General features: G+C 37.1%; 1 protein-coding gene across 4 annotated transcripts in view; it reads right to left on the bottom strand.

Moving 5' to 3' along the window:
* The window catches only part of ARMC2 (armadillo repeat containing 2), a 65,170-nt gene extending 40,676 nt beyond the window's left edge, over positions 1 to 24,494 (bottom strand). Inside the window, exons 1-9 of one of the 4 annotated variants that reach the window (XM_032183988.1) lie at positions 24,431 to 24,494; positions 24,216 to 24,336; positions 23,495 to 23,674; positions 20,627 to 20,881; positions 19,283 to 19,355; positions 16,867 to 17,035; positions 15,465 to 15,675; positions 12,156 to 12,206; positions 2,163 to 2,233 (exon numbers count right to left, since the gene is read on the bottom strand). In XM_032183988.1, coding sequence (XP_032039879.1) covers positions 2,163 to 2,233; positions 12,156 to 12,206; positions 15,465 to 15,675; positions 16,867 to 17,035; positions 19,283 to 19,355; positions 20,627 to 20,844 — 793 coding nt within the window. In that variant the 5' untranslated portion in view covers positions 20,845 to 20,881; positions 23,495 to 23,674; positions 24,216 to 24,336; positions 24,431 to 24,494. Of the gene's footprint in view, positions 1 to 2,162; positions 2,234 to 12,155; positions 12,207 to 15,464; positions 15,676 to 16,866; positions 17,036 to 19,282; positions 19,356 to 20,626; positions 20,882 to 21,031; positions 21,102 to 23,494; positions 23,675 to 24,215; positions 24,337 to 24,430 lie in introns of those variants that run through there. The other 3 variants (XM_032183991.1, XM_032183990.1, XM_032183989.1) reach the window with 3 other exon arrangements.
* Between the last annotated feature and the right edge of the window lie 1,572 nt (positions 24,495 to 26,066).

Here is a 26,066-nt window from a genome sequence, read left to right as displayed (position 1 = left end):
TGACTGTCTGTATCTTTTACACAGAGTAAATCTATCAATAATATATGTTAGCATAGATCATGCAAAAAAAAGCTGATGTTTCATAAAATATATTGCTGGTATGTGCATACATACATATTAGTGTAAGTATATATTACTAGGTAACAGAATTATTATTTTTTACTTATTTTGCAGACCTTTTATTAAAGTTTCCAGATCAAATGAACTCAGAGTCTTAGATTTGAGGAGTAGTTTAACAAAAACACTGCAGTGAAAATTCTGTTCTGGATAAGGTACGAGCATGGCTGAAATGAGACCATTGGAATAGCTTCCACTTATCTTGCCTACCACAAAACCCACATATTTACTTAACTATCCCTTTTCTTTCTAATTGACAGCTACTTCTTGTAAATGCTAAGATGGGATCAACTTCCTAACCATGCACATGCTTAACTTTATGGAGCAATAAATAGAAAAGTTCAGGTATGTATTTACAGATATGACCAGATATTTTACTAGAAAAAAAAAAAAGCCATTTAATTTTTAGTTCAGAACAAAAAGAACTGAAGTTTTGTGCCACTCTTCTGCAATTGTCTCATATCCATCAGAAAAAAAAGAAGAGTAAAAAAAAGATTATATAAAATATAAGTTGTATCATAGTATATTTTTTTAGTCAGGTATCTCTTGTAACTATCAAAAAGAAAAAAAAAAGATTATTAGCTTTTAGTAAACAATATTAATCCTAGCAATAAGAATAAGCAGTGGATATGTGATTGTAAAGAAAATTGACATTAATAAATTATAAACTTGCAGAACTCCCAGTCCTGGGAGATTTTTAAGGTGCAGATGAGAAGTTATGGTACTAGTTGTAGTTGAAATTTTGCAGAAACAGTCCTGAACCTCCTAACTGAGCAAATTGTAATTCAATAGGAAAAATACTCAAGCAAAAGAGTTTAGCAAACTGAAGTTTGTTGTCTCAGTTTTTCACAGGTCTTAACCACAGCTTTGCATTCTGGTAAAAAAAAAAAAAAAAAAAAAAAAAAAAAGTCACTAATCAGCCTACATTTATTGGTTGCTGTTTTTAGCATGTAAATACAAGAGCCTTAGCAACACTGAGCTTTCAAAAGCTGTGTACTGCCTGACTTACCGTGTTTAACCTTTTCATGGAATACTTATTGGCTACGTCTATACCAATATGAAAATAGTCTACCTCCTCTCTAAAACGTGAAAGTACAAACAGAAATCTGAAAGTAGAAATAATCTGTGAATGAACACTCCCTCTGGCTTACTGAAGTTTCTGAGAATTCCTATAGCTATCCAACTATTTATTCTGGGGTTAAGGATGAAGTAAGGAAGCTATATGATGTTAAAATAAAAAAAAAGTAGATATAAAAAGACAATCATAATAACACACATGATTTTTCTCCAATAAAATAGCAGAAATAGATTAAAAGGCTTGTAAATGGAGAAGATACGGCCCCATAGAATAACAACTCCCATGATATGTTAAGTATTCCCAGTTTCAAAACGTAAACAAAAGCAGAGCATATCACAGCTTCTGCCAGAACAATCCAGAATCACAAAGCTGCTTAGTTCTAATGAAATAGTAATAAAGTAACAGCAAAGTAGAAAACTTCAAGTTTGCATACCAGACTCTGAAATATGCACTTGCTATGTACGAGCCATGCCAGTTCTCAGAAAATATTACTTAAAATCTGTTATGTAAAAATTAGCAAAATGCAGCCCTGCAGGGGAATCCAGAATCTTTATCTTCAGCTAATATAGCCTGAGGTAGTCTTATTAGTTTCAGTGCAACTATGTGAGCTTACAAAAAGTGATGGACGATGAAGTGTTAAGGGATTGGCAAATTTTTAAGACTACGTATGAGAAAACGTCAACAGGTCTTAGAGTGAGTATCTCTTGAATATTATTCCTCTATACCAATACTAAAAATACAATGCATTTAGGAAAAAAAAAGAAAAAGAAAAAAAAAAAAAAAAAAAAACAGGGGAAAAAAAGATCTCCAAATCACAAAAAATAGATTATGTCTATTTGAATGTATTTCACAACTGCAAATGTAAGAATAGATTACACACACACACATATATATACACAAAAAATATAATGATAATTTTAAAACCTCCATTTCTTTGACTGGAGATTGAAATGCTTTATATGAGTACCTGCTAGTCGTCTCTTCCACCCCGCACTTCTTGGCCACAATGAACCTACACCAGGCTTTCTCATCTGGTCACTAAAAGATACAATATAAACACACAGAAATATAACAGAATACAGTGCTCAAAATGCTTCCTTCTTCACACATACTCAATACAAGATCCATGTATTAATAACTGATTGGAAAATATAAACTACTTTTACTAATCTGTTAGTTTATTTGCTCATTAAAATGACACGTTAAGTACAACTTTCTTCAGTATGTATTACAGAAAGCTCCTTCAGAAATGCTGACATATTTACACCACAAGAGGTCACCCTTAAGGAATACAAACTGATGCATTTCCACTTGTACAATAAGACTGGAAGCTGAACCAAACTAAACTCAAACTGATCCAATTTTTATTACCATGAATATAAAATTTACCACTTTAAAACTGTAGGTTTATTCATGCACAAGGACAATGGTTTCTTATGATAGAATTAACACTTCTACAAGATTTAATGAGAAGATTTTTCAAAGAAACAAACCTTGACAAACTTTAATGTAAGTATTAGAATTTTCGGATCTGCATGGGAACTATTTCTAATTGCATAATGTAGACTAGTTTTGTTAGTAAAAGAAATGCATGATGTTATTTTTTGTAAAGCAATGCCTTAATTCTTGTTGATTATATTAGTAGACTTTTTTTGGGCCAAAGGAAATTGCTACATGCATCTGTGAATAAATCTATCGTTTGCAGATCTATACACCCAAGAGGCATTGATGTCCATGTATATAACATAGACTCTCTTTATTATTAAAACAGGACTCTTTCCTCCCTTAAATTCTCTACTGAAGACAAAGGTCTTCATCTATGTTTTCTATTCTCAATACATGCTTTATTTCACACTTCTTATTCCATTTATAGTTCATATACCAATACAACCTAATCTCCTAAATTTCCTTCTATGGCTAACAGTAGCGTGTTAGCAATGTTATTTCATTTATTTTTTTTTAACCTGTTAATTTAGTTGCTATAAAGCTTAAAGCTAAACTGTTTTTTAAGTGGTTTGCTGGATTGGCGCCTAAATCCTGTCTGCCAGTCCAGACAGAGATGTAAGTCATCCTATCAACAGATGGAGACAGAATAAAACACAAACCTCTTGTAAGATGACTTCCCTATAAAAGGGACTGGAAAGCTGACTGTGATCAGTCAAAAATTTCCCAAGCAATCACATTACAGAGGAACACTTGCTTTATTATGGCTAACAGTGAATCATGCTTTCCTTTACAGCATGAGGATTTAAGTGCTCTAAAATCCAAACGCTTGCACAAACTGTCTTGAAATTATTGAAGCTCATATATAGCATTTCCTAGTCATCTTGGGAAGAAGTTCATTTCATTTTTTTTTTTTTTAAAAAGGTAAGTGCTTACATCCCTAAAACAGACCAACATCTGCACACGCATAGGCTAAGAAAGAAGGTTCTATAGTACGCATTAAATACAGTTTAGTGTTTTAACACAAATCAAAACCTGATTTCATTCATGTGAATAAGTTGTCCTACAAACTCCAGAAGTTTCAGAAATAATTCTATAAGGTTTTGTCATCCCTGAAACCAAGACTATAACCTCTGGAAAGGACACTGAATAAGCAAGAGAATAACTACTTCAGTCACTTAATACTAATCCAGCTATATTCAGAAATCAGTATCCTAAAACTTGCGTGTAGGCATAATGACACCATGGCTACCTATAGGCATGACTGCCTATACGAATATAGATGTTTGAGTTTGCTCTCTTCAGAAAAAAAAACACCTATATCCTGTCCATTTCTCTTCCTCTAAAACATTAATCCATAAGAAGAATCGAAGAAACTTCAATAGAGACAATCCCACAAGTTCTGTAGCATACAAAACCAGCTGAATAGAAGAGACCCTGAAGCAAAGGATGTGGTAACCTGAACAGTTACCAGTCTACGTATGAGCAACGAAGGGGAAGACCATGTCAAAGTCTGAACTGAGTTTTTAAAAAATAAATAAAAGCCTGGTTAAAACCTATGCTTCCTTAAACATCAGTATCAATAGGTTTAAAGACATAGCTCTTTGCAAAAGCAGGCTGCTCCACTGCTTGTATTCACAGAACCGAGGAACTTTCATTATTTTCAGAAAAAGAATACCCTGAATACATATATAAATGAGAGCAACTGGTGGGCATGCTTATCTTCAGGGAATATGTACAATTTATGAATTTTGTGAGAGATTATGAAATCACTTTATGTATCTTTACCATGCTGTCAACTCCATTTTAGTCAGTCTTTTGCTTCTTTGTTATCTTTTCACTTTCATGTAGGGCTGAAACTTCTGCAGCAAGATCTTGTTAAGAAGTATGCAGTTAAAATGTAATCAACCTACTCTAAAAAATAAGTTACCTACTATTGAAGGGAACTGGCTTGTCAAGAGAGCAGTTGCCTTGGAAACCAAGTCAATTGGCAGAAATCTGATCAGCTGATAAGGGACTCATCAAGAAAATCAACTGACAGAGGCTCTGATGATTTATAGAGGAGGAAAAACTTGGCAACTGGTTCATCTTTATCCCTCTTGTATGAGGGAAATCACAGTAGCCCGTATGAGGAACATTGCTTTCTTGAATGTAGGCAGACCATGAGGACTGAAGTAATGCATACTGAAGGGAAAGTAGTATTCATTCAGAAACCCTGTGTGTTTATATGTTTGTTTGTTTTTCTAGCCATGAGCCTCTGCTAATGGTTAATCTGTAACCTTTCACATTCAGAAGTATTGCAGGAAATGGTACATTTTTAAGAACTGCATCACAGAGGCAAAGGATTGGGCTAGCTCCTTCCAAAGATGCTGCTTATGACAGCAAAGTCTGTCTCCCAACCATGAGTGTAAGAGCCCAACAGAGAAACAGTGCCTGGGCTCTTTCAGTTGGCCACCAAGCTGAGGTCGAGCCCTCTTTTACTTTTATTGATAATTAGTACAGACATAGCCCTGGTGCCCCAACGATTATCTAGCTACCAGTTAAAAGGGGTACACAGAGTAATACTAACCCTAAGTTAATGCTTCTCTACAGATTTGCCTCTTAAGAAGCATGTTTGATCAGTGAGGCAGCAAAGTTTAACGAGAGGAAGCAGGGGTTGTATGAAGATCCCAAAATAATCAAACTCATTTTTGTTGACAAAAAAATGGAAGGAATTGACATGCAAGAAGTTTCTGGAGACTGGCTAACAAAAAACCATCTTCTCTCCACCAGCTCCATATAAAACACTAGTGTATCTCAAACATCAGCAACACTGAATCCAGAAAAGGTTATGTGGAAGACAGCTTGGCAGGACAAACAGCAGAACCTTGTCTTCTGAAGGTACCATCTGCAGAAGCTCCAATACTACTAGAATTTACAGAACTTACACTTCTATAAAAATATGAAACTAAACATGGTCTAGTTAGGCCAAAAGCTTGTCTTCAGCTACTCCTTTTAGTATATAAACAGATGACAAGACACAGAAGTACAGACACTCACAGAGAGACGTATTCAGAAGTTCCTTCCTGATAACGAGCTTTAGTCTGCATTGCTGCCACATGAAAGATCTCTTATCATCCACGTGCTCTCAGGAACACATTGGTCTCAGTGCTAACCTATAGTAGCACTTTATAAAGTAATATTTAGTTAGGGTAGATTTAGATTATTTTTAAATAAATTTCTAGAGCATCTTAGTTTATCAACTGTTTTCTTTCATTTTTGATGCTTTTTTTTTTTTGGTCAGAAAACTAATTAGGAGCACACAATTGCTATACATAGATATCTGCACAGCATTTTCATTACCAATTAACCACAGTTCTAATTTTCTCAGTTCCTTCCTCATAAGCAAACCTATCTACACCACTGCTAGTTTCACTGTTTGGCATTAGAGCCATTTTATTTCTTGTCTTTATTTTGATTAGGTAAACAAAATCAGCAGCGCATAATCTAAAAGTGCACTGGACATTCATGTGACAAAAACATACAAAAGCCACAATAGGTCATGCAGAGTTCATCTGTGCAGTGTCTTCTAACAGTGACCAACAGGCTTCTTTGATGCTTCCAGAAAATAGAGGATGCTCTTGGGGTGTCTCACCTAGTTGTTCTCCTTCAGTTACTGCCCCCACACTGTTCCCCCTTATGCATTACCCCCTTCCTTTTTCCCCAGTAATCACTGTAATCATTCCATCTCCTTCCTCCCCCTTTATTTTTTAATTCTTTGCCTTTTAGCCCCTACAAACTTACTTCCTCCTGGTTAATTTAGAACCCAGAAATGTGATTCAAGAGCAATTTTGTTTTGGATAATTGGCGTACTGATGTTTTCAGGTCTTCAAATGTCTAGAAGAGAACCAAACTCTTCACAAGGCTCTGAAAGCAGACTAGGCACTGCAATAAGATGCAGACTCTTATACATAAATAGAAGCACTGAACATCATCATTAACACACATTGCATGCATTGGGAAACTAGACAATGTATCTACACCCAAAATCAAGAAGTCTGACTAAGTGATGAGAAGAATAGACATAGAGCAATGCTAAGCAGATCATGGGGGCCTGCTCAGGCAAGCCAGTAGGACAAGTATCAGTAGGATGACTAGACACAAAGGGGTTTAATTCCAGGTTAAATCATAGAGGTGTCTCCTCCAGTAGTGGGTAGTCCTGAAACAGGTGTGCCATTTAGAAAGACTGTTCTTTGAGGCGTTACTGACATGTATGTTCAGAGCATGACTACAGCTACACTATAATTCAGGTTTATTTTTAACGCTAGCAGTATCCAGGACAGCATTGTTCTACTGTTAAATGATTAGGAGCATTTAACTATTGAAGCAGGTCTGTACTTTCCTTTCAACTGAAGATTCACAAATGGACTACAAAGGGAAAACCTGCAAGGATAAGTTGTGGAAGTATATACAACCAATAAGTCTCTAAAAAGAATGGGTTAATAACGAGTTTTCTTCTTTTGAGTGCTCATCATACTATGTTTGATTACAAAAAAAAAGTCACACTGATGATTTCCACAGACAGAAAAATATGATCTGGAAAAGTGTCTCAGAGTGCCTTTTGGGTCTTCATGCAGCTGGACAACACTATACTGTGAAGCTTCAGAAAGACCACAGTGTTTATTCAAATATGAACAGAACTTGTTGACAACTCTGCAGAACTCATCTACAGGCATACAGGTACTTGCACTATAATTGAAGAGCCTTAGTTAAAATCAGGAGGGTAAAAGGGAAAAGGAAGAGCTTTTACCACACAATCCCTCAAGAAATCCCCTAGCTGAAGTGCATATTTTCTACTACAGCTCAATAACAACCACAGAATTTTTCTGAAAATTTTCAGGTCGACTATATAGGAAGAAATAATGACACATCTCATGCCTAACACTCATTAAGTAGATTTTAATTGTGGAAAATATGGCTTAGAGAAATACCTCACAGATGAATAGCTCTGATAAAACACAACTCTGAAATAAACTGCTTGATAGGCTAGAGGAAAACGTAAAGTCAGTACAAAAAGTCATCTTGTCCCTACAGAAAACAGCAGGACTTGCTGCAAGAACCTGAATATTTCTTGCTCCCCTAATTAATGCATTATCTGCCTAAAAAGGTATTTTCTTACACAGGACAAGAACAAAGGCTCTCCTGATACATGTTAATAGCAGACTGAAGCACCTTTGTGGAAACACACGTCAGGGACAGGGTCTTGGTGCACACAAGTGCATAGAAAAGAGATCTTGAAACAAGGGAAGGGTTCTGTGTCTCCAAACTTAAGAGAACTTCAGATATATGAGGTCCCAAAAACAAATAGTCCAAGTCATATTAATATCAAATATAAACCACGTCTTGCCACATCTTACCTGTAAGACTATACTGAACAAGAGGAACTGGAATCACACAGGAGACACACACATGCTTCCCGTACTATGAAACAAGCAAACTTCCCCAAAATTTTTTTTGTTGACATGTATAAGATACAGAATATCAGGATATTCAGGTTCTGAAAAAATTACTGCAAAGTCACTGCATACTTATCGTTGGTCAACCATCAATTTTTAACACCCAAAATTTTCTACCACAAAGCATAAGAACCCCCAAGAAATATGTTTCTGAAAAGTGAACTCTTTATCATAACGCCATGCATTGCTTTGGTGGGTATGACATGTAGCACTGGTATTTTAGACCATTACTTGAACATGCTGCCCCCAAAGGTAATGCAATAAAGCACATTCAACGATTTTCTACTTATCTGCAGTACATTAACAGAAAATTAGAACTCTTCCATCATCCTTAAGCCTTCAAAACACAAAAATGTTCCCCTTCACCCTAGAGGATGGGCAACTTTGATAAGGCTTTGCTAAGAGAGAAAGGCAGGCCACTGTTGTAAAGAACATTACATCAAAAGTTGCTAACTTGACTTAGAAGAGATGCTACAGACTCCATGGAGTAAACATGAAAACTAAGCAACTCAAAACTGTGTGTATGTGCACTGTGTGTTTATCTTGCACATGGGTCAGAGGCAGGCTGGGATCAATGCTGTCCATCTGTGTTAGAATATTCATTAAAATCTGAACAGTTAGCTCAAGGCAGAAAAGGGTTAGCCACTAAACAGCCCAACACGCTCTTAAGAGCTTTTGATATTATAGGCAAACAAGTACGATTCCCGTATGCTTTCCCTGAGATTCAGTAAATACACACCACTTAAAATTAGACTGAACATCTAACTCCCATTGGAGTAATTATACTTTGCAAGCCAACAATTCAAGATCGCTATCCTTTCTTCTTTTAGGTAAACAATCATTACAATCAGAAAAGCTATGCACTGTAAAAATAATAATAATAAAAAAAAAGATACTTCTAATGCAAACACTTCGTGAAGACGGCAGTAGCTGTCTTACAGGTCAAGATGCAAACCAATCTTCTTTCCATGGCATTGCTGCTAAAATTTCAGATTTTGAGTTTAAAATAATACCACTCAAATCATTTGGATACAAAAGCAGTACTTAGGAGGAGTAGACTTGAAAATTTTATAGGGAGACCTATGTGGGTGCTCAGTATTCCACCAAAAGTGCTGGTCAACATCCACAGATCAGCTCAAATTTCACGCCAGCTGAAACACAATCAGAATTTGACTCCCCACCAAAACAAACAAACAAAAACAAAAAACCCACCACGCACCAAGGTTGACAATTCTGCTTGATCAAGACTCATACACTCAAATCCTTCTGCTAATAACAGGTGTACTCTGCAACAGAACTAATCATCTGAAGACTGTGAATATTGTAGAAAAACTGGATTGCAAACTCCAGCCTGACTAACCCAGCTGCTGGGTTTACTATCCTTCTGGTCCGAACATGAAGCCAAAGATGGCCTTACACTAAAAAAGCATTTTTTTAAAAAACACTGAGAAGTAAGAGCAGATACATATTTAAGAAACAATTCAGATAATGCATGTAAAGAGAATTAATGCATGGTATGCAAACCTAGCTCCTGTTTATACACACTTCCAATTGACACTTTCAAAACTAAGCAACTAATAGGAATTGTTTTTAGCTTTTGGCAAAAATCAGAAAATTAATATTTTACTTAATTATTTGTTCTTACAGAAATTAATTTCCTATATGCTATTTAACATTTGCATGTTTATTAAACCACTTATTCTTATTTAATTATACTATCCAGGTATTTTACGTTGTCAAAGGACACCAGAATTAGTTTTCTCTATTGTAATTCATTGATCAAATGGGGAATATGTTTTTTAACTTATTTTAAACCAGGTGATTTCTTCCAGACCCACAACATAGTACCTGCAAGGCATTCTATCTTTTTAGACACAGCATTGACCTTCAGTGAGCTACTTAAGAGAACGTGTTCCTATTTTGCTCAACTACTACTGAACTTTCCTTTCTATGATGTCATCTTAGGGACAAACAATGTAGGTACAAACACAATGTGGGAATAAGTAATAGATGTGCCTCAAATTAAAAAGACAGTGTAACAGCTCAATATTTAAAGGCTATTTTTCTTTTAGAAAACATAAGGAAGACTGTATTACTTGCAGACAGCTAAAAAAAGGTATAAATTAAAGTATTAAACCAATTACACAAATCTTCAATCATTCCTGTTTCTCAGCTACAAAGATTTTCAAAACATACAACTGATTATATGTCCTGAAATTATTTCAAGAGTTAGAGGATTATATCATAACTAACAACACCAAGAAGGACAAAAAAAAAAAAAAAAAAAAAAAAAACACAACAAAGGGAGTGAAAGGTATAACTGAGATTATGTGATACTACTGATAAGAGAAAGGATAAATAATACAGAGGCAACATAATTTGCAAAAATATATTGACAAATAGGCCAACTACACTCTGAGTCATCCTGAAGACGAGCAAATAACAGTTCCTCTATAAACACAGTCATGGGCATAGTCCATTACTTATGACAGATCCAGCAATAAAAAGAATAGGGTATTCTGTTTATACAGGCTGTTGAAGAACTTTGTGTACATATTAAATAGCACAGCTTAAAAGAATAATAGGAATTGATGAAAACCCTATATCCTCATCCTTTATATTCTTCGGACTTTGCATTTTCTGCCTAATATGCAAAGTACTATTGACAATTCCTATTTGTGGCAGGGTATCTTTAGGCAAGCAGACAATCGACAGATGAATTCTCATGATTAAAAAAACACACCTGAAATACTAGCCTAAATATTCTAGTCTGAAAACCACAGCATCTTCATCTTCCTAACCTGAATCTTGTATAAACATTCTCATTCTAAACAAAACTTCAATCTAAATTCATTATTATTCCAGTCCTACCTGGACTGTCCATTGCCTTTCCTTTACTCCTTCCATGGCAGGCACTTCCATTCTGGTGCCTCAATTTCAGTTAGGAATAAGAACTCTCAAGACCTAGATATCCCACATTTTGAGACCAATAACCTAAGAACTAGAGCAGAAAGACTCCCTTTGGACTAGGCAGCAAAAGCATGCCTGAACTCCACGCTGTCTTTCACAAGTGAATAGATGTTGCCTGTTGCTCTTTTCCTCAGAGGTCTGTAAAATTTCTATTCTGTGGATACCTTCTTGGAAGAGCAGCTATCACATTTTCTTCGGAAAACTCCTTAGAAAACCCTGCAAAAGCTTTTCCACCACTTGATTGTTTCTTTCTTAAATCAGTAGTCTTAACAACTAGTAAAACTGAGGCAGAAATAGAGAAATGTTAGTTAGGAGTAGATTAATCTTCTGCTTCTGTATAGTTAGGAGTAGATTAATCTTCTGCTCCTGTATCTTCATAAGAACTCCAAAAGTTATGAATATATATAATGAGAAAAGACAGATCCTGAAGAAAGTCAGGATAATCTGCAGCAATATCAGCTAAACAACACAGCAAGCTGATATTCATATTGTGGCATTAATTTTAAAAATTCAACCAGAGCAAAATAGAATGGGTACTCTCATCAGGAAAGAAATCTCTCTCCTCTGTAGGTATTCTTTACTTTGAGGAAAAAAAGAAAAGGATATTTTGGGCACAGATGTGGAGCTAGTTCAAGCTATCAGATAGAAACAATTTCCAGCATTCATCCACTGCTTTTATTGTATTGTATTAAAGCATTCCAGAATTCTAAAAAGCACTGGAAAGAGAACACTGGAAAGAGAAACTTGTCTTACAGAAACAGTTAATGAATACTTAAGAACTACGTCAAACAGGCATTTACTACAAACAGCAGTGGTGATAGAAAACAGGGCATGATACACCTTCCTTACAGCACCTTCTAATCCTTTTGTAGCTATTTATAGAAATCATTAATTATTATAAGTGTAGAGCAGGCCACTTGGGAGCAAACTGTTTGCCATCAAGCTTTTCCTTGCTGAAGGCACCCATGTTTCTAAGCAGTCCTGGGATGATATCTAAGCTTTCAGAATATTGAGAAATTGGAGGAGGAGAAAAAAAAATCATCTTTTCTCACCAGGGAAACGGTTGCTCTTCATCAGCAAATCTGCCATCACCGGTGACACTTCTGTTGAAATATATGAATGCAGAAAACATTTTAGAAGTTTCATTTCTATAGTAATCACAATAGATGGCAAGGCACAATGGCTGGATGAAGATGAAAACAAAACTCAGCTTCCTTATGATTGTCAGAAACTGCTCTTTGCTTTCCTGAGGCAACATGTCAATAAATTCAATCTGCTTCAATTAATAGATTTTTTCTATTATAACTAGATGGTTATTTGAAAAACAGTATTGCAAAACAAATGACAAATAACCCTTCTCCCAAAAGGTCTTTTTTTTTTTTTTTTTTAAAAAAAAAAAAAAAAAAGCATCTTTATACAGTAGTAGTGATTTCATTAGTGCTGTTCATTCTTTTCATCAGTCCTTTGGACAACAAAAGAATTTGAGGTGGAAAGTGAGCTAGAATAAAATACTTTCCTCTTGTTCCCTTTGAAATAAATGTAATGGCATTAATAGCAGTAATCTGCCATACTATTTTGGCATGCCCTACAGTTCCTCTATTAATAGAAAAACAAGTTCATTAGAAAAAATATTTTGGCACACACACAGGAAATGCAGGGAAAGGACAGTGAGGAGTCTCAGGCACCTTTTCCTGTATTTCCTTTACAACCCTCTTGCTTAATTATTGCAAGGGCTTTTAGATCACTGGGAAATAGAATTGAGGCAGACACAACTGCTTAACATGGAAGATGACAAGATTCCAGATAATAAGTGTTTTCACATTCCTCTAAGTCCTCACCATATTATTCCTGAACTCAACATACTTTAAATAGAAAATATCTTTTAACTTTGTACAAGATGCCTTAAGTATGTACAACACAGGAGTAGCTGCAATCTAATCAGATCAATCTCCTAGCAAATATAAACATGTTCTGTTGAGAAAGAACGCCAAAGCTCTACTATTGCAATGATCCCTCTATGGTAGTGAAACCGTGTATATAAAACTCCTATCAAGAAGAAACTCATGGAAATACACTGGAGGACAGATTTGTGATACCTTTCAACTGCCTTGTCAGATGAAGAATGACATCTCTGAACTTAGAAAAGGATATAAATCAAAGCCTGCCTGCCTCATGTAGTATCACGTGAATACGGAACGAATGTGTTTATTGGCATAAGTCTTAGTAATGACTTAGAATGTATGAGAGCAGCTGAGATTACTTAGAGCCATTCCATCATATGATGACATTAACTGCTTGGGTTGATTGAGATGGGAAAATAGCCCGAGGGACCCTTGTCCTTTACTAAAGCAAAAACAGCTGGTATTATTCTTGTGTACTTTGCAACATCACAGTCATGTCTTACTCAAAAACGTATGAGCACCTAAATGTTGCTGGTGATTCTTGGGACAAGAGTATAAGCCGCACAGGCAGATCTCTTAGGAAGCATTGGCAAAAGTCATTTTTGTCTCACATACACAGAAAGCATGCAGAACCCACAGAAGGTGGTAAAGATGCACCATTCAAAAATACGCATCTTGAATTAAACACCAAAAGAGGGAAGAATGTTACGTTACTCTTCTGTTTTAGAGAAAACAGGTTTAAAAAATCTTAAACACACAAACAAACAAACAAAAAACACACTTGGGGAGCTCTCAAGCTTATCATAGAATCATTCAGGTTGGAGAAGACCTCTAAGATCATCTAGTCCAACCTTTAACCTAACACTCAAGTCCACCACTAAACCATGCTACTAAGTTCTACATCTACACATTTCTTGAAGACCTCCAGGGATGGTGACTCAAGAAAGTCACCAATAAAGGATAAGCACGCGTTTTTTGAATGGATAGCATGGATGTATGACGAGCTCTAAATTAACCATTTAAGCATACCTGCAAGATTTAAAATTATGACTCAGAAAGAAGGTTATTCTTTCCAATTAGTAAAAGTAGCAAATGACCTTTTCTTTTTAGAGACACTTGGACACCATTAACTAACTACACGTTTCAACTGCAACACCAAATTACTTCACACCACAACTTACTACATAAAAGTCAAATTACAGCAACTTATGTAGCATGATAATCCATACAGTTTTTAGCTAGAAAGTCGTCAGGGTCACTCATTGTCTCCTTTTCCCTCCCCTCGGATACACAAAACTTGTTCTTTGCTCCCACAGCTCCAGTCTTTCGGAATCTTTTTTTTTGTTGTTGTTGTTTTAAAGCTGCTTTCAGTTTAATATAAAAGAAGAGCATTACAATAGCTCTGCTACGTATCAGTTCCTGTAACAGCTTCAACATTCTTTAAACTATTCAGTACCATCACCAAGTTAATTAATGAAAGGGTGTGTTTTGTTGTTTGTTTGTTTTTTTTTAAATAAAAAATAAAAAAAATACTCCCTAGTGGCAAAGCATTTGAAAACCCAGGGAAATAATTTCTTCCTAGGCATAACAACAAACTAGAAAGAAGATATTTACTGACAAACATTTAATGGTGACCAATTGTTTATATAATATGTTTTGAAAATTGTTATTCATTCTTTGTTGTAGAGATTGTCAGATCTTTCAATATTATTCAAACCAAACAGCTGTTTGTCCAGCTAATGCAGCAACTGATACATGAGGCTGACTAGTCTCACAGAAAATTCCTCCCTCTACAAGAGATTTTTTTCCTCTCTTTAATTCTGATCTGAAAAGACTTAATTGTGAATTACAGAATGGATAGCATCTATGTTCACTAAAATCAGGCTGTGTGCATGTAAATCTCACTAATCTGTTACAGCTCTTTGATCACTGACAAAACTGAACTAAAAAAATTCAAAGCCCACATAAAAATCTGCCTGCATTTCCAACGAGTTTATGCCAATTTTTGTGTATGAACTTATTTCCCCAATACCAGAACTGAAAATATGGCTCTACTTATCTATGGACCTAAGGTAAGAATGTGTAGAATGTTAAAACAACAGGCTTCAACTTCAAAAAAAAATAAAAACCACATTGAATTTAAATTTGAGTATTCTATATGGATCTATTAAAAGACTAAGTTTCGAAAATGTGAATGATGAAAAAATTAAAGTTATAGCATAGCAAGCAACTCCCTACCTACAATTTTTGGACAAATTAGTCTTTTGAGTGTGGAAACTTCCTGAGAACACAGCTATTAAATTCTTCTGCCAACTAATCTGAACACAGCTTTGGTTTAATGCACAAATAGTGTTACCTTAAAATCCCAACAATTCTAAATATTTTGATACTCACACAATTGAATGACTAAAAAGAGCATTGTGTGGAAGTTGTACATTGACATACTTGAGCAATACTGACCTTTCACCTTTTCGTTGAAATAAAAAGTTTCCTGCTGTGCCTTTTAGGACATCTTCCCTCTCCAATTTGCTGCTGCTATGCTCATTACAAATTAATTGTCCACTTTCATCATTAAATGGTGTGTATTCCCTTTGCTCTGTCAAGCAGGTATCATTACTTCTGCAAAGATTACTCATCCTAGCTGGTTCTTCAGAATCTAGCTTCTCTTCATCTGAAATAGCCAAAGAGAATATATTTTGCAGGACTGTTCTTACACAATAAATACACAGGAGGGAGCTCAAAATGAACTACTTGTTTGTCATGTTATATTATCAAAATTTCCTCGTATTAATATAAAAAGTGAGAAAGCTTAAGACTATTTTGAGCAAAGTATTCAAAGTTTTTTTTTATGAACATCATTTATTTAAGTTTTCTTGATTTGTTTTTAATGTTTTAATCTCTCAACTTTTTAATTGCCTTTTTACAGACAAGTGGATTGTACCTTGTGAGAGAAGTGATTATTTTTTAGAATTTGAATATTAAGAAGGCAAGAAAAAGGCAGCTGTTAATTTTGTACCTTGGTATGTACCCGTTAGGAAAACAACCTGCAATAAAAACCTAGGTAAACACTTACAGGACACCAGAATCAGAAGAGGCAACACAAGGCAATAACTATGTTAGGTTCTCAACTTCTCCAATTAGTCACTTCAACATACTAGGGCTAATGGATACTCTACAAGATGTACACAGTAACAAAGTAAGCTTTTTTGTGTGTTAGCCTTATTTTGCAATAAAGTAAAAAAAAAACGAGATATTCAGTTTATCATATAAAATGACAAGAATTATCATTATTACAAATGAGTCATCATTAAAGACAGAGTTCCACCACATACAATGAGCCAGTGTGCAGGAAACCAAGATCTCAAGTAATTTAATTTCCCATCCGCAAGAAAATTACTTTTACATCCCACATTTAGTGACCTTTATTAAGTCTCCACTAATGAAACTTAACAACAAATATGAAGTAGCTGGAGGCCTGTCGAGACATATCACTCCTATTTACTCTTCCTTTTATGCTCAAAAATCCATCAGAGAATCTCCTTAGATGATGCCATCTCCTTATCTCGTTAAATATTTCAGCATTTGCTGTTAATTTTACTCACTGAAGAAAGCTTTCAGAAAAAAAAAATAATTACTTAAAAACCTATAGGAAACAAAGGCACTTGAGAAGCTTCCAATTTATTTTCAGAAGTGAAAGCCAGTATCATTTTTTTTGGAAATCACATCATCAAAATTGGTTTTAAGCCATTTAGTATTTTTAAAACTTACTCTGAAAGGACTTGAAAGTTCTTTAATACAATAATTAATGTAACTAATGATAACTTCATGATGGGTTTTAATATATAGGAAATGAGATACTTACTCTGATCAGGAGGAACCATTTTAGCAGGAAAGACATTTCCCTGAGAAGTTCTTCTAAATAAGCGTGCCCGAGCACTGCTGATTTTTCTAACCTCTGCAGCATCCACAGCAGGCTTTGGAAGGGATATGGAAGGATCTTCATCTTTTGCACTAGTGACTAGTACTGGCTTCTGTCACAAGGGTAAAGAAGAAATTTTAATAAAAGCACAATTTTCATTTAAGCAGTTAAAAAAACAGCCACAAATGATTTATATAAAGAGGTAAGCTCAGAATAGAAGAGGTAAGGAGTTATTTGGGTTTGCTCATTAAGAGGACATATCCAAAATCTAATGACAACATTCCACTGAATGAGCCAGAGCACTTATACCAATATTACCACAGAAAGCCATTTAAAAGCAAACTTTCAAGGGTACAAAAAAACAAAAATTAACCGACTAACCTAACTTGCTCAGCAAAGCAATTGAAACTTGGAATTGCTTCCCTCAGAAATACTTATTTAACATCATCTGCAGTGCACTTATTTATTACAAGAATGTTCTGCCAAAGACTTTTGCTAGCAATTCTAGAGGCACAACTGTTCTTTACGATTTGTTTTCGAGTGCTAAAGTAGTATTTTCAAAACACTTCAAACTTGTTCATATCATATATACCACTTCCTATCACACTGTGACAAATCATGCAGATCCAGAAACTTGCAAGTTCTCATTTTATTTGTCAGTATCTCACATCTTAGAGGATGTGACCAACACTCTGAACGTCAAAACAATTTTTTGTGCCTTACATAAACATTTCGCCCTCTAATATCTGGGTTCTCCACCAATTTTCTTATAATAAACAATCTATATGAAAGCCTTCAGTTTGATCCTCTGGAGCCCTCCCCGGCATTAGCTGAAGATAAGTAAGAGCTGAGACCTACTGCCCACAACTAATTCAAGCTCTACATTTACAGTGTACTAACGTGTCTCGGTTGGTAAAGTGATAAAGGCAGGTTTTTTGCATTGGTCTTAACAGTAATGAAGCTGCATTGAGCGTCCTCCCCCAACTCACACACACACTAAACCAAAAAAAAATAACACCAACATTTAAATCCAAATATAGATATATTTAATATATACTTATATGGTATGGCATCTCTTGAAAATAGTTTTTCTTGCCTAACTTCACAAAGAATGCCACATTTAGATTGCTGTACTGAAGGAATAGTACTACAGCAAGCACACGTAACTGTTTTAGCACACTCTGTTCTCTCTGATATTAAACAGTGACTGTGACAATCTTATATTGAAAGATTAAATATAAAAATGTACAGAGCAAATACATTTATAAAATGAAAATAATTCAAATTTTTCACAGAGGGAGAAAAGTTTTTTTTTTTTTTTTTTTTTTTACAAGTACCTCTACCCAATTTTTAAATAAATGGCAATCAATTACACTTTATATATGTGAAAGTCAGATACAAAACACCATTAATTAAATTACTTTCATATTATTGATCACAGGATGACTGAGGTGAGCAGGGACCTCTGGAGGCCATCTGCTCCAACCCCCTGCTCAACCAGGGACACCCAGAGCTGCTGCCGTTTGAGGATCCCCAAGAGGGGAAGCTCTCTGGGCAACCTGTGCCTTTGCTCCATCACCCACACAGCACAACAGTGTTGCCTGGGGCTCAGAGGGAGCTTCCTGTGTTCCACCTTGTGCTCACTGCCTCTGGTCCTGGCACTGGGCACCACTAAAAAGAGACTGGCTCCATCTTCATTGCACCCTCCCTTCAGCTATTTATCTACATTGACAAGATCCCCCTGAGCCTCCTCTTCTCTACACTGAACTGTCCCAGCTCTCTCAGCCTTTCCTCACAGGAGAGGTGCTCCAAACCCTTCACCATCTCTGTGGCCCTAAATGGGCCACCAACTCTCCAGTTGCTCTGTATTATTGTAGTGCTGGGGAGCCCAGAACTGGCCCCTGCGTTCCAAATGCAACCTCATTAATGCTCAGTAGAGGGGAAGGATCACCTCCCTCAGCCTGCTAGCAACACTCCCCCTAAAGCAGCCCAGAATGCCATTAACCTTTTTTGCAGCAAGGGCACATTGTTGGCTCATGTTGATGCTTGTGACCTTTTGGTATTTTAGTCATCTTAAACGAGAAAGCTGACTCAAGTTTCCGTCTTCTAACTCTTGTTAATGTCACTTATAATTATAATGCAATACGGCAATATTTAAACAGTATAAAATATTTTAAGCTTTATTTTTGGAGGAAAAAAAGACATAGCTGACTTTATAAGTCCCGGACTAACATTATGACAGACTTATTTTTCTCCGCAACCTATTTCAACAAGATCCTTTCCTACCACTGTGTTGCATTGTATAAATTCATGTATTTTCCATGTCAACATTGCATAGAGTCATGTCCAAAGTACTCACAAAATCCAGTGGGCTAAGGCGAACACCAGAAACTGGTCTTGATTCAGCCAAATCAAAACTGGAAGCATGAACACTAGGATAAAGAAGCATAAAATGAATAAAGCAGCGATTATATTTGTGTATTGTTTTATTTATTTTAAATAGTATGCTTCTGTTGTTTGCCAATGACTATATAGAAAAGGATGAAGAAAGGAAGGGTAAGAGAGCACTTTTACATCACCACTCTTCTTTGATGAATGCTGTTTAACTTCAATATCTGGCTATTCAGCAGCATCAGGGGAGAAGAATTACCAGACTGCCTGTACATGTGCTGTGATACAGTATATTTCATATACATCTACAACAATTATTTAATATAAGCCTAACTTCATGCACAAACCCAACTGTGGTTAGCACCAAAGCTGTCTGACACATACTGCAAAACACTGCAGGGCAGAAAAATCAGGTTTGTAAAGGCATGAGCGTGCTCCTTACTACAGCACAGACAGAACAAGCATGGATGTCAGCCTGAGTGATCTTATTACCTGGTCACCAATAAGCACAGCCAAGTCACTCTCAGGTTCCTGCCTTCTGTCAGAGCACAACTCTACACAGCGTGGAATATAAGACGTGTAGAGTGCTTGAAAACATCATGGCCACTGATTTAACTCGTATCACCATTCAAACATGGTTTAGCACCCTTTCTGGCAGACCTCACACTTAACATTACAAAGACAGCTGATTTCTCCTCCCCACAGTCATTACAGCTCTCCAGGTATGACAATTCTAAAAAACGACTGGGGAGATGGATGTAAAAAATAAAAAACAAAAGGGAGAGGAGAATATCAATAATTATAACCAAAGCTATTGAACTCTGAATTATGCTAGGTAACAAAGCCACATACAGACATGTAAGAAATAATTTACGTAGTAAAAAAAGTGCTCAGTTTTAAATGGAATTTAATCTCAAGAGCTACAATTTTATATTTTAAAAGATCTGAAAAAGCTCTTAAAGAAGATTTGGCATACGAACAGTTTATGTGGCAATAAGCACGCTTTCACAGTTTCTAAGGAAAAGCTGAAAACTATTTCAATTTTTAAAATATTGTCTTAAGAAAAAGGTTACAAACCATTTTCTTATACTGTTCTTTGCATATGAAACTAGTGTAACAACTGCCTCTTCTAGCTCTAATCCACAGGAACATCTGGGACACGTAGATTTACAACAGTAGACATTATTAGAATAAGGTAAAGGATGTGATTAGGGATACAGACTAACACAGGAAAAAATCACCAGAACATAATTTGAGAATCAGATCTTTTGCTGCTAAAGAATATTTGAAAAATCTTAAAAAGTCATTGTACCTAAAAACCGAAGGAGGCCTCTTTTGAGGAGCTAGTGAGGATCTGGATCCAAAAAGTTTCCTTTGGTTCTCTGTAGGTGTAAATGGCCTCTGAGTTCTTAGTGTTCGTAGAACATTTCTGGCTTCATTTATAATCTCAGAACTGGTCTTCTGCTTCGGCACTGAAAGCCTGTAGAATGGTTCCGACTTCCCTGTATTTTTATTCTTTGAAGCTTGCATTCCTCTGCAAAGCAGCGTACAGGAAGAACACTAAAACCTATAAAGAAGACACAGAATGTATTGCTGGTTTTAAGTTACAAATTATTAATGCATTAGTATTTTTTTTTACCTTGATATACTAAAAAAGGATATAACAAATAAATAAATAAATATCTGAGTGATGAAGTGGTAGAAAATAAGGACTTACCAATACTGTTTCCCTTTCTATTTGTTAGTTCTGTGGGAAAATACTGAAGAAAACCAGAAAGCATCTGAGGTGGAGGACCTTTTGTTTTTTAGCTCCCACTAAAAAAAATGAATGCTCAATACCACCGTGATTTCTTGGTCAAACATGCTGCTCTCCAATACTACAGAAAATTTGTTTCTTCACACCTGAATACTTGTAATAATCAAAACAGAAATTCAATAATATGCTGCAAAGAGATACTTTATTTCCTAAGCTCATTGGAAATAACCAATATAAGTTATTAGGAAACTGCCCTTGGTGAAGTCAATAAGTGAAAGAGGTATTGTTATCAGTAAGATAAGACAAGGCAATACTTTTTTTTTTTCTGAGAGAAATTCCTCCCCAACCTGCCCCCAAGCACATGCAAACACAGGTAACACTACCATCAGATAAATCAGCCCGAATTCCAGTCAGTATTCTGTCCTGCTGCATCTTCTGGCAAACACAGTGAGCAGTGGAAGATTTGCTTCATCAATCTGTCAAGCCCCCCCAAAATCAATCACTATCCTGGTGCAGTTCTCTGTAGATAACATCCTTGTCATTTTGCGGCAAACTCATCATGAGTCTTAAACCAACCAAAATTCCATTTGTTTTTCAAACTTACCTAAACAAAAAAATGTTTCTGCACTTCTTTTGACACAGACTGGCATCTGGGAACTTCTATCTTCTCACACAGTTTATGACAATGAGCTGACAGTAGATCAGGTGCTGCCATCTTGGTTATTTCTAAACTATGGAACAAAAGTCCTATTTCTCTAGTTTTTTAGTCCACTTCTTTGTATTCTGCAGTTTCAAGTTTCCAGCTACCCCTTCTGTTCTTTCTTTCAGAGCCTGTACGTGCTGGCACAATCTCTTTATTTAACACATGATCCACTCCTTTCAGCTGAACTACACCAGGTAAAAGTGGATGTTAAGGAGAGTGCACCAACACAGAAATGCAAAACACAGGAACAAAGCAGCAGCCTGAACCTCTCAGTGTTTGTAATCTTTTCTGTTACTATTGATACATTATTTTTCCTCACTGTAACTGAAACTGAATTTGGCTACAATTCCCACTCTTCCCTCTCTGATGATTCAAGAGAGTTCAGTAAGCAGTTCCACTGTAGCAGGCTATTTGGCACAATTATACAGCCATTTCTCACTGAACACAGAGGGTAAGTTACCATTCACTATTCTCCCTGCTACCCAGAGTCAAGATTTTGACTTGTAAGTTGAAGGTCTTCCGTGTAGGCCATATATCCAACATGGTTCTCACCAACAATCCACGGAAATGATACTAAATCATAACTCACATGATTCTACAGATCAGAGATTCAAAGTGATTCACATTTTTTCTTTTATAGTCCATGTATTTCCAGACACATTGACTAATTTTAATATAAATGTTAATACCTTAGATTTAATATCTAAAGTTTTAATATCTTGATTTAATATCAAGATTTAATATCCTGAAATCTCTGTGCTCTGACTTTGGAATATGTATTTTATGGGATTTATGCAAATGCTCTCCATAATTAAACTAAGGAGTTACCTGAGAGATATGAAGTGTTCCAGTGGATTGGCACCATCTCTGATACAATTGGCCTAAATTCTTTGTTAATTCTATTGTCAACTGCAGATTGTATGTCCCAGAAGTTCTTCCATTTACCAGTTGCAGTTAAGGCCAAACTTCCATTATAATAACTTTTCATTTGTCTTCACCTCTCAGGTCTTTCATTTTCTCTAGTAACAGCGCTTTTCTACCATCAGCTTAATTAGCAAGTCCTACCATTTGGCTGCTGCCTTAATCACCCTTCCAATCCATTAAGAATAAAGTTTTAATAATTAATGCTGCAAAGGGAACCTATGGCCTATTCTGAATGCTTGACTGAGCTCAGGTGTGCAGCGCTACTGTGGCACATCGCCTTCCCCTGCTGCTGCTGCTGCCAGCACGGTCTCTGCTGTCAGCCGCTGAGTGGGGAGCAGGGGCTGCCAGGCAGCAGCAAGGACAGCTTAAGACTCATCACTGACCCCACCAGAGCAGAAACACTTCCTAATTGCGGCATACTGTACCATTATGCGTGTTCTGAACTGCAGTAGTGATAGGATACAAATATACTACTAAATGATACACCATTAGCCAGAAAATGTAATAGAGCACAGAGAAAAAGGCAAGCAGTGTCATTAAAATATCAGAAGTACACACGTGATAGGGTAAGAACACTTTCTCTTGCAAGCAATTAGGAACCATGGTAATTCTTTACCTGAACGAGCCTGGTGGCTGAGCCATCACAGCGTGCCACCATGAACAGTATGACCACTGTCTCTTTCTCAAAAGGCAGACAGAGAAAGATTTGTACCCTCTATTTTATAACACCTAAGGCTGAAACATTTAAGCATCAAGCGATTGCTCTGCTGCATCATCACTCAAAAAAGAAGTTTCACCTGCCCTCCGGTGTCCCGCAGTCCAGAAGCTCTGAGCAAGTCCCACCAGCTATGTTATGCCCGCTCTCTTCCAAGAAAACATCTACCCAGATCCACATTTAAGGAAAAACCCTCCCGGTCACCTGAAGCTCTCTTGACTTTGATGAGCATAAGGTGCTCAAATCATTCCATTGCAACAATCTGAAACAAGGTGCAACAAATGAATATAAATAGTAGAAAGAAGTGTAGAATGAAGGAACGAGAACAACTGCACCAGCTGCCTAGTGCACCAGCTGCTTTTACCCTTGTTTTTCATTTCTTTTTTTTTTTTTTTTTAAAGACTGTATTTCTGATTGTTTTTGTAATTGTAAGATTACCTATATAAACCCTTTTTCACAAGCTCTGCTTATACCTTTTTCTGACTAAAGGGCAGATGCCAAGCTCCTCCTTGTCTCTCTACTGGAAGGCAGAAGAGTATTACACTCCAAAAAACTACACTTGGTCTCTTACCTTTTCTTCCCACCTCTCCCAGAGGTCTTGCCTTTATTGTACAATAGATACCAGCAGAGGCTCAGGGAACCCCAGCTGCCTCCAGAAGCAGGATAACTGCACCCTGGCAGCACTCACCCCGGCTTAACGAGCAATGCATGGCTGATCCCACCCGCTGTAGCACCACACTAAGCACTATCCCACCTCAGATCTCCACAGCAGCACCGTTTAACCGCTCCCACACTTTACTCACCGAGAGCTACCTCAGCACTCCCTCAGCACAGCGTCGCGCCTCGCAGCAGCCCCGGCTCCAGCCTTATGGAAGCAGAAAGCACTTCAGCAAAGGAATAACCTTCCGTGGGTGTTAATCAAATCTGGAAGAAGAGACCCAAAATTGCTCAAAAGCGAGGGAAGAGTCGTGTGATATCCCCTGTGTGTGTGTCCCCCGCCCCCCCCCCCCCAGCTCACCACAGCGCCGGACGCCGCCGGTCCCCATGGCAACCGCGCGCGGAGCCGCGGCACCCGCGGGCCATGGCGGAGAGGGACGGGCGCAGGCGCCTGCGCATGCGCAGGGCGGAACGGGAGGGCTGAGGGGGGGAAATGGCGGCCGCCCCGTGGGGTGTTGGAGGCAGTGGGTGTTGCCAGCCTGAGTCCCCGGCGAGGGTCCTGCTGTGTTATCAGTCCGAGGGTGGTGGGTTTCAGGCGGTAGGAGCTTCACTCAGCCTGTCCTGGGTCGTGCTTAGGGCTTAGTGTAAGCGTAGGGTTGCCAAGAGTTACTCAGTGGGAGCGTTGGGTGTGTGCTGTTGCCCTGCCAGCTCTCCACGCTGAGGCTTACTGATTTAAATCACTGATGTTAAAAGTCCTACAGTGAAAGGCAATGGTTACACGCGTTGGGCACACCAGGGGGTGTGCACTGTATAAAGCACTGTATAGCTGCAGCCACAAAACCACCAGTCACACACACGCGGCTGGAGGTGCTCATCTTCCCAAAGCGCTATCACATCTCCACATCTTTTTCTTGGGGAGGCCAGGAAATAACCAGTTTCATACCATCCTCTCATAGCAGATGCTTGCCATACGTGTCCCCATGTGCATACAGCAAAGCTCTCCTGGCCTCCCTCCTGTGGGACCCCAGTTGGGTGGCATGAGGGGGTCGCTCAAAGTGTGTCCCTCAAACTGCTTCCAGGCCAGACCCCATTTACCAGCTGCACTGGGCACTCGAACAGCTCCCTCATGTGCCCTCTGCTAGTGGGATGGGTAATGTGATCACAGCCCCTATCAGAAAATCTCCAGACATGTAACGACAACAAAGACAGGCCTGTTGCGGCAAGTGGGTTGTTCATGACTGACAAGAACAGTCTTTGTTCTCTATCTCTCTCTGAATGCATTTGAAATTTATCTAAAAACTGCTATACAAGGGTGGTTATTATCTGTGAACAATAGAAAAAAGAAAAAAAAAAAAAAAGTATAGTTCCATCTGATCAAGGTTCTTCCTTGGTTCCTGTCGAACAAACGTCAGATATATCTGAAAGTATCTCTCTCCAAATAAATTTGTTATATAAAGTTTAAGTCCTATAGATATTATATATACATACACACATGTATGTATAAATACATGTATATATGTATATACATATATATTTTACTGACTTAAATTTCCTTTTGCTAATTGCTTACTGACATGATAACTTCTACTTTCTCATGTTTGTTAGAAAAAAACACTGTAGACGTTAATTTAATTCATCTTTCTGAATATTGCTATAGGCTTGTTATGCCCCTTTATTCTAGAAAAAAAAAAAATCTCTTCCAGTTTCTGTTATAATTCTGACAGTAATATGATATTAGTAAAGGGATAGCCATGTGTAACCCTACCAGGTTTACATTACATATGCCATCATCTCTCCCAGTTTCTGCCTTATCTCTAATTATTAAACATCTAGCCCTCTTTCTTCTACAGCCAAGTTCGATACCTCAGAAGTAATGAAAACCTTGTTAGTATTCTCCTTGCTTTTCATTTTATATTCTTCCTTAACCGCCCAAAGAATGAGTATGTGCGTTTGTGCATTTTTGTGTGCGTGCTATTTCCAGATCATACACAGTTAGC

The sequence above is a fragment of the Aythya fuligula genome, chromosome 3 (genome assembly GCF_009819795.1).
Source record: "Aythya fuligula isolate bAytFul2 chromosome 3, bAytFul2.pri, whole genome shotgun sequence".
NCBI lineage: Eukaryota > Metazoa > Chordata > Aves > Anseriformes > Anatidae > Aythya > Aythya fuligula.
This window is presented reverse-complemented; position numbering and strand designations above follow the sequence as displayed.